The 9,942-nt window shown below is 42.1% G+C and overlaps 1 protein-coding gene across 1 annotated transcript; it reads left to right on the forward strand.

Annotated features, from left to right (window-relative positions):
* Positions 1–27: 27 nt before the first annotated feature.
* LOC125529265 (F-box protein At5g49610-like) lies at positions 28–4,244 on the forward strand (the record flags this gene model as incomplete). Its single annotated transcript, XM_048693670.1, is given in 2 exon segments — positions 28–587; positions 3,714–4,244. A coding segment is annotated over 1 exon segment (512 nt), but the record flags the coding sequence as incomplete, so codon positions are not given.
* Between the last annotated feature and the right edge of the window lie 5,698 nt (positions 4,245–9,942).

Genomic DNA, 9,942 nt, shown 5'->3' on the forward strand with positions numbered 1-9,942 from the left:
ACCGGCGGCGCACCAGCAGCAACAACTCTTGGGAAGACACTACTGTGCTGGTGGCCGTGGACATGGAGGGCAAGGTGTGGAAGACCATCTCCATGCCACGCGGACAGTTCTATTATAGGGTTGGGTGGTCACAGGGTTGCCTGCACTATGCTACTATATCTCCAGTTCCTCTCACTGCCAGCAACGACGACGATGAAGATTCACTCAAGATGGCTGAAGAGGTTGCGATCTGGCGCCTTGAGGATTATGATACCCAACAATGGGCCCTGAAGCACAGTTTCAGAATCGATGAGGTGCTGAACCTAGCTGAGGTGGAGTACCAGCTGGTTGGGTTCCATCCCGATCGTGACATCTTCTTCTTTGTCAGCATGGGTCTTTTTGATGGCGATGCACGAGATGCGGCTTCATTGCTGTCGTGGGACATGCGACGTCACCAACTCTCAAGTGTGCTCGATCTCGAGAAATGCAGTGTCGGGCCATATCGGCCTTATGTTCCTCTCTTCTCATCAGAGCCACTAGCAGATGCAGATGGGCACTAATTCAGTTTGATTTCTGCTTGGGCTTGCTCCGATCAATGGAATAATCATGTATGTGTACACCTGCACTTCTTAATCTTCTTGAATTATGTTAGTCAGTTTGTTCTGTGGGGCTGAATTATACTATATACTGTTATCCAGCTTTCTTGGCCATGACATGTCATGATTATGGTTGTCCTGAATCCTAGTATTAGTGAGTGCTACTTGTGAACTTCGTTTTGTTCCTTTTCAGTTATCATATGTTTGCTGTTGCCGATTAATTCAGTCTTGTTTAGTTGATGAATTCGGTCTTATGCAGTAGATGAGCTCATGAATTAAGTGCATAATGCAAACTTTGCTGAGAAGTTTCCTTGTTTGGTGTATATGCACGTGCATTTGGTTTGTCTCAATTATTCATCAGGTGATAAACTAACGGTTACCATGTAGGGTTGTTCGTCAAATATAGTGGTATAAAAGGTGTTCGGATAGTCCTTTTCATGACCTGAATTTTATCATCACTCGAAACTTCAGCAGAAATATTCGTAAGAATTTTTTTTGTAGCGGGGTTTGACAGGTTGAAGCTGACCTGTATTGGGAAGATTGCTCTCCATTTAACACCGACAGACTAAAAATAGCATAGTTTGAATTGTTAGAAGGGGATGCTGTCACTTCTTAAGCTTACTAGAAAAAGAAAGAAGAAAGTCCTTTCTTTAGGAAGTAATGTAAATCTGGTGCAGGCGGTAAAGACATTTTATTATATGCCAATTCCTTTTATAAAAATTTGTTTGGTCATTCTGAATGTCTAAAGAATATTACCCTGGATATTGAGATGTAGTCTGTTTTAAATGATTTAGAGAGAGAGAGAGAGAGAGAGACCTAAATGTGCTGGTGCAAGTAGTTTACATCAGTACATACCTATCTGCCGTCTCAATGTTATTTTAAAAATCTTTACAAAGGTTATTAATAATAGGGATGCTGTTGTAGGACAAGATTGTTGCTCTAGTGAAACAATTTTTATAGAAGGTCGTTTTATTTTGGATGGGGTTTTAGTTCTGCATGAGGTGCTGCATAACATGCATAGAAAAAAGATAGACGATGTCTTCTTTAAGGTAGATTTCGAGAAAGCATACGATATGATTAACTAGCTTTTCTTAAATTTGTCATTATTAAAAATGGGTTATGTAATAAATTCATTAACTGGATTATACAAACACTGGAACATGGTAAAGTAGTTGTTATGGTTAATTATTAGGTAGGGCTTTTTCTAAAACTAAAAAAAGGTTTAAAGACAAGGCGTTCCCCTTTGTCCGATTCTGTTTAATATTGTAATAGATATTTTACACTTGGTTTTACTTAGAGCTCAGGAGATGGGTTTGGTGCAAAATTTAGTACAACACCTTTATGGGGGTGGTTTGAATATGTTACAGTATGCTGATAACACGATATTTATGTTTAAAGCAAACCTAGAAAGTGCTCGCAATGTCAAGATTATTTTATGTTTGTTTGAACACCTGTCTGGTTTGAAAGTTAAACTTTCGTAGAAGTGAATTATTTTGTTTTGATCGAACTGTAGAGGATAAAAAGGATTATGCTGCTATTTTCACATGTGCCCATCTATGTTTTTAAGGCGACGCTTCGCTTTAAGGCGCTGCATGGTTGCTTACCATTTAGATATTTAGGTATACCAATTAATTCAGTTAGGCTATTTAAGAAAGATTGGGATGTGCCTGTACAGAAAATGGGTAAAAAGCTTTGCACCTTGGAAAGGTAGGGGTCTTTCATATGGAGGGAGGCTAATTCTTATTAGAGGTAGTTTGAGTATTATACCTTTATACATGTTGTCTCTTTTTGAACTGCCTAAAGGTCCTAGTAAGAAGATGGATATTTTTTAGAAAAATGATGTTCTGGCAAGAGGAAGATAATGTAAAAAATTACCATCCAGCAAAATGGGAAGTTGTTTGTAGACCTAATGATATGGTGGGGTCTTGGGATAGTGGATTTAAGTGTAATGAATATTTCTTTACTTTGTAAATGAATTTGGAAGTTGCAGAATGAGCTAGGTATGTGGCAGTCCATAGTTAGGGCCTCTTTGATTCACAGGATTTTAAAAACACGGGAATATGGAGAAACAGAGGATAGGATTGTCATGGTTATCTCAATCCTACAGGATTTTGGGTTGTCTGATTGCATCATAGGAAAAACAAAGGATTCTTTCAAAGAGGTTTGAGTGGATGCTAGAAATCCTATGGAAAGTAGTACAAAGAAATTCTTAGGAAAAATTCCTATAGGATTCAATCCTATGAATCAAACAACCATCGTAGGAAAAAAATCCTAAGGATTCTAATCCTTCATTCCTTTGAAAATCTTTTGAATCAAAGGAGCCCTTGGAAATAAGTATATTGGTAAATCTACTTTAGGAGATTGTAAAGCTAAGGTTGGTTAATCTCAATTCCGACAGGGCATTCTGAAAGTTAAACCTATTATTTCCCAGTATTGTAAAAAAAATTATCGGTAATGGTAACAAAACTAGGTTATGGGAAGATCCCTTGATAGGAAAAAGAAGAAACTCTTTGTGTGATATTCCCTGGGTTGTATTTTCTTACTTCCAGTGTCATTTTCTCTGTTGCAAAAGCATTGAGTGAGAATATGAGTCTCATTACATTTAGAAGGAATCTGTGGGGAGGGACTACTGTCATATGAGCTGAGTCAAAAGCATTATGCCCAGGTATCCAATTTACAGAAAGTGAGGATAAATGTTTTGGACTTTAAATAAATCCGGCAAGTTTACTATAAGGCCTCTGTACTCTAGTTCAAAAACTGAGCAGGTATTGTGGCCTCACATGAAGATGTGGCAAGCTAGAATTCCTCTAAAAATTGAAGTGTTTGTTTGGCTTTTGCTCAAAAGAAGAATCTTGTTATTTTGAGGAAAACATAGATCACTTGTTCTGTAAATGTTGCCAAATTCATGTGTGGAATCATTAAAGCTGTGATATGTTTAAATGATATACCTATTGCTGTAGAAGATTTTAGTAGCTGGATAAATAGCTTTTGTAGAAAAGTAAATAATCTGATGGTTATGTGTGTAGCAGCAATTTTCTGGACTTCATGGAAGCCAGAAATGTAAACGTTTACGCGCGTGATCCTAGTGTAATTGTCTATCAAACTGCTCATTGGTTGTTATATTGGTCTAATTTGCAGAGAGACTGAAGGACGCCGGGTACTCCCAAGCCGTGGCGTCTCAGCTCGCTAAGGTGGCCGTGGACTTCTTCCTGTCCTATGGGTCGCAGCAGGATTGGAGTGGGATGATGCTACATGAGATATGTTTGATATATTGTCGTTGCGTTCGGTTACCCTTTATATGGATGAGGGGGTCATCTTTCGATTACCCTTTATCAGGTGGTTTATCTTGGAGTCTGGTTATCTCGTTTTGAGCTGGCGAGTGTCATGTTATGGGCGCTTGCCTGGGTGGCCTATTTCTTTGTTGTTCTGGATTGGTACTTGCATTCTTGTGGTCTGACGGCTGTTTCATCGGTTTCATTTCAATGAAATGAAATCGGGGCGAAATCTCCTTAGTGTGAAAAACAATCAGCAAGGTCGGGATTGTCCTTTTGGACAAGAACAAATAAACAGCTCAGGCTTAAACATCTGTTCATTTCAGCTGACATCTGTTGCTTCATGTAAACCACTGTTCAGTTATCTTGGCCAAACGAACATCATTCTTTTCTTTTATCTGGCCGAAAGAACAGAATTATGACAATCCACCATTACCGACTTTCCAAAAATTTCATATAAAAAGTTCATAAGAAAAACAATTCAAATTCTCCTCCAGCCATCTCTGCCTTGAAACCCTAGTTATGCTCTTGTTGTTAATGTTCATGTTATTTTTCATATGAGAAACTGCAAAAAGAACAGTTTTTTTTTTTGCATCATACTCAGTTTTTAACATGACTAGTAGAAGGCCCGTGCGTTGCTATGGGCAAAAGCCGAATTCCCATGCGTTGCGACGGAATAATAAAAATATGAACACGTTGATCAAACTATTCTTCTAATTTAGAAATACGGGTTAAGCATGGTTACACTTAGATTTCATCATGCAACGATGAATATAAATTCTCTTCACTTTTTTTCCTTCTGGGCAATCTTTGTATGTCCTTAACTAACCAAATCGATCGCTACCACCACCCAAGAACTCATAACTGGATATATATCATCCATTTTTAAGTAGTATTAGTACTCTCTCTATAAAGAAGAAATATAAGAGCAAGCACTCATAACTGGATATATATTATCCATTTTTAAGTAGTATTAGTACTCTCTCTGTAAAGAAGAAATATAAGAGTGTTTCGATCACTGAAGTAGTGAATCTAAACGCTCTTATATTTCTTTACGGAGGGAGTACCACTCAACTTTACGCATCCATGTGTCACTATTACAAGGTACACAAAGGTTGACAGTCAATATTACAAGGTACACATAGATTGACAATCACTATTACAAGGTACACAAAGATTGACAAATTCACATAAGCCTCTTATTTCAGCAATAATAGCACAATCAATGCAACCTTCAAATAATAAGCTCATTGTATATAGGAAAGGTTCCATTTATCTTGAATCAAGATTTTTCAATAATAAGTTGGATATTTATCTAATGTTTTTGAAGCTGGGGGATATGTATACAATTAGTATCTTTATTACAAACACAATGGCCTGGTCGTGGTCACAGCAGCAGGCGTCGAGGTCTTCATGCTGCCACCGCTCTCCTTTCGCCTCTCCACCAAGCTGAGAGACGGTGCGACGACGGCAAACCTATCACCGGCCTTTAAGTCCGTCCGCTTTCACGCCGGCCACGGTGGTCAACCTCGCCCCGAGCATCGACTTCTTCAGATGCGCGATGGCAGATGCCTCGCTCTCCCTCGGAAACACCATGATGGACACAATCGACCTTGCCCTGCCCGCCGGCATGGTCGCCATCGCAAGCATCACCTTCCCATCTAGCCCGCGCTCGCCGACCGCCTCTCCCACAACCCGCTCAACAACTACCCAGCTCCTGCTTCCATGAAAATGCAATATGTTTCATAGTCACCAAAAGGCAACAGAAGTAAGATCACCAATTAAATCCTAGTATGATGAAACATTTATGCCAAAATAGGAAATGTCTCCAAATCAAGCTAGCTACGGCCAAACTTTGGAACCTGAAAAAAATGGAGGGGAAAACGAAATCAGGAAAGGCAAGAGAAAGAAAGTCATATAGGATAAAATTATCTCACTGCTCCAAACATATACAGTACTGCTAAGAAATCTCCTTATTAGTTCTTTTATTATAGAATTAGCCCACTGATGAGATAAGATAGTAAATATAGTTATTTCTTACAACAATCTTTGGAAGATTAGTATTAAACATATACATCGGGAATTTGCAAAAAGAACATATACATCGGGAGAAGAAGTGGTTTTTTTCCAGAGAACTAACTGAACAAAGAAATTACAATTAATTAAGTAGCACATAGTCTGTGATGTAATTCGTAGCAGTACAGGTCCGCTGATGTTACCACACAAACACAAATTACCTGAAGCCTGCCAATCAAATCGAGTACGGTACGTATTAAAAGAACTACTATGTGAGCTAAGGAAGCAGCATCGAGGACGCAAGGAAATACGATTGTCACTTGTCAATACATTCCCCTAATCTCCCCAATTATACACTACATGCTCATACACTTCTATTTTTGTCTAGGTCTGCTGGCTGTGAAAACTGAAGTATGTGGATGTTTTTTACCTGTAAGTGCAGCTAGGGATGAATGTAATTCAGAAAACTAAAATACAAAGTAGATGTTTTCTGCTTGTAAGATAGATCTGCTACCAACCATTCACAAGGATTAAGCTAGATGCTCGCAAACCTTGTTCAGGAGGTTGCGATGGCTAAGACAGGTGACGAATTCTCATGTTTTTTTACTGGCTCCTTAGTACTATGAAGAAACCACCCAGCTCTGCATCCAAAATTTTTTGCTGCAGCCAAAAAGAATCAATAGTTTTGTCCTTCAAGAAGTAATGCTAATCAAGCAACCAATGCTATATTCAGTAAGACATTTAATACAGGTGAATCCTTCCATGAAAAATCATATCAAACTTTCTCCAAAACAAGGGTAACAATCTGATTGTGCATCACAATGGGATGTTGATCACGTTGAAATAGAGTTCAAATTCCTTGCAAAGAATAAGATTGCTGTGAGGAAACTGAAAAGAAAGTTACAATTCTCATAAGTGGATCGGCTGCAGGCATGCAGTACCTGAACACAGCACACACGCACCTCCTTTTCCAATCAGCAGATTGCGATCTGCACGAGGTCACCACCCAGCCACGCCTGGCCACCCCCCGCGCTCTTGATTAGCGGCGACAGCGTTATCCATCTACGTCAGCTAGCTGGAGAAACAAAGCCATATGTTACACTGAGAGTCAAAATCGATGATCCCACAATTGTAACAATAGAACAAATAACCCAACCTTAAACTGGAAAGCTGCTACTTGGCTCCAGGCTCCATCTTCATGGCCTTCGATCTGCTGATTATAGATCATCAACCCTCCTATATTAGCCGCGACCCTCGATTCTTGATACATCGGATGATAGGGGAGGGGGTGGGAAGACCATGGAAAAAAGGGTATATCGGATCGAACCTGCTCTGATCAGGTCGTCTGGGTCAGTCCTACGAAGCAGGATGGCGGAGCTCGGCGACAGACAGCCGTCTGGATCCTGCAGGTGCACAGGGCATCCACGGGACAAACACGCCCAACACAGCACACTCGCATGCCCGCCATGAACAGATCACGTATGCCCACTCGCACGCACATGCAGAGACGCACGCCATCAATCCAACGGTTTCGCCATGCGCGCTGGAGAGGGGGGATGCAATGGAGGAGAGTGCACACGCAAAAAAGGAATGGGCGTTGATGCTGGGCTTTGGCCGCCCGACGTTGTTCTCGTCGTGGGAGGCTCTGAACGGCTGACGGCCGCGGCTAATGTATTGAACGCATACCTCCTATTGGACGAAGATTGTGGGAGGCGAGCAGGGAGAGACAGAAGAGTGGCGGCTTCAATGACGGCGAGTCCCCGACAGCGGCAGGGTGCCCCTCCGATAGCGACGCCGACGCGGCGCGGGCGATGGTGGGAAGGCGTGACCAGATCGACCTCTCGCGTAGCCGGCCGCCACCGCTCGCAGACAGAGAGAGATGTGAGAGGGGAGGGACTTCCATGGGAGAGAAGAGAGGATGCGTTGACCTGTGGAGCTCACCGTCGGATGCGTCATTTGTGCCGCCGCCGCCGCAAGGGAGAGAGGTCATGGAGGAGACCGCGCGGGCGCGAGCCCCGTTGCGATGCACGAGTTGTGGGAGAAGACCGGAGCGATGCAGGCGTGGCGGCGCGGGATCCGGCAGGTGGTCGGACGGGTGTGGCTGGAGGTGGGGGGAGGGAAGGGAAGGAGGAGGCCGAGCCGAGCTGTGGTGGCGCAACCTGTACGAACCCTAGTGTGAGAGGGGATCGAGCGCATAGGAGAGGGAGGAGAGGAGCGTCTCGTGGGAGACAGAGAGGCGAGACGGAAAATAACTCAGATGAAAAATAACCAACGAAATTGAGGATGAAAAAAAACTGTCTCTAATGAAACGAAAATTAACAGTTTCCATCGAAATTTACAAATATCCGAAAGACATGCCATCTAGAAATCTCACAAGAATTTTGCACAGAACAAGCTACGGATTATATAATTTCTGCAAGGAAATGGTAACCTTGCTCCTGATTAAAATTTGTAAAACCCCGTGCTACTGCACGGGCTAGGAATTTTTGAAAATCTATAATATTATACATAAAAGTTGCAGTAATTATTTACTTGAAATCTCATACAAATCGGAAGTACAAAATATTTATAATTATTTTTACTGCTTATTACGTATAAAATATTATATTTTCATATGCCCTATACTTAAAACATAGTGGATCATCATATATCTTTGAAATGGACTATGCTTTGATGCCTTTGTATCAATGACATATGGGCCCAACAGGTGGCTGGCCCACATGCCCAAAGGCAGGTGCCTTTTAAGGCACCGAAGCTGCGTCCCTTTGAAATTTATGTATACCTTTCTCACGTTCACACATACCTGAGTGGCTGAGTGTAGTTTATAAGTTTCGCCGTGACAACTGACGACGATGATGACTGTCACGCAATAACGCTAACTTCTGCTAGTGGATGGTGGCCGATGCTTTTTCTTCGAACAATTAAAAAAACTTAAAATCTTAAAAGTGCGCGTGCACTATTATGCGTGATCGAGCGGTCGGCTCTTATACATGCATGCATGCAATCTTGTGAACCAAATTTGTCTTTATTTATGTGACGTGGCACCTACTAATACGACGGTTATGTGGAATAGACATCCCATTTAATTACATGTTTGATGGGTGCGCACATGCATTAATTCGGGTTTTCAAAATTTCAAAAAGTCATATCTTGCAATCCACGCATCGGAATTCAGATCTGTTTTCACCGTTGGAATCATCATGACGAGATCTTCAAAACTAAATACCAAATGGGTATATTTCGATAAATTTTTTATGCCAACTTTTATGCTATATTGTCAACTATATTACTACATGGTGCAACTTTTAGTACTGGATTGTGCAACTTTTTTCAAAACCAATTTAGGAGCTACATGATAACCGACTTTTAGTAATGTGCAACTAGTCTACTACCCATCCAACTACCTAGTAGTCGATGTGCAACCCCCCTCCTTACTCGTTGGTGTGTAGTCTTTCACTGCTGGCACACTATGCCCACCTACCCCGCCGACGATATGTGCAACTTAGCATGTGGTTTCATCCAACTGACTAGTAGTCAATGTACAAGTCCTTCCTCTCCCCTACTTATAGAACTGTACACACCAAGTTGCACATAGTCTGTTGGCAGTTGGCCGGGGCAACCAACGAAATTGCACGTCTCATTGGTAGGGATATATGGTTAAAACTTCATAGGGGTAGTGAAAAGTTGCATAGAAGTGGGGCGCTAAAGTTGCGCATCGAGAAATAAGAATGACAGGCATCCTCCCGGCTCCTCATCGTTTGGATCCCTGGTCGTTGGATCTGCGTGCTTGATCGGATGTGGACCGTTAGATCAAGCTCCCAGATGACCTGCGCCGTTGGATCGAAGTGTTGACACTGTAGGAATGAATAGTTTCACCCCACTGTAAAGATCCCGTGCCACCGGACGTAAATCTTGCCCCCTACCAAGGGTATTTCGGTCTTTTCGCGTCCAGGCCTCATGTGTGGTGGGCTGTGGTTGGCCCGTGCGGCTATGGGGTGGGGGAGGGCAGCTGGCTCGCCTCTCATTCGCCCCTTCCTTCCCTAGCGCCTGCCTCGCCTCCTCGTCCTCCCATTCGCCCC

This window comes from Triticum urartu, unplaced genomic scaffold (assembly GCF_003073215.2).
Source record: "Triticum urartu cultivar G1812 unplaced genomic scaffold, Tu2.1 TuUngrouped_contig_5467, whole genome shotgun sequence".
Lineage (NCBI taxonomy): Eukaryota > Viridiplantae > Streptophyta > Magnoliopsida > Poales > Poaceae > Triticum > Triticum urartu.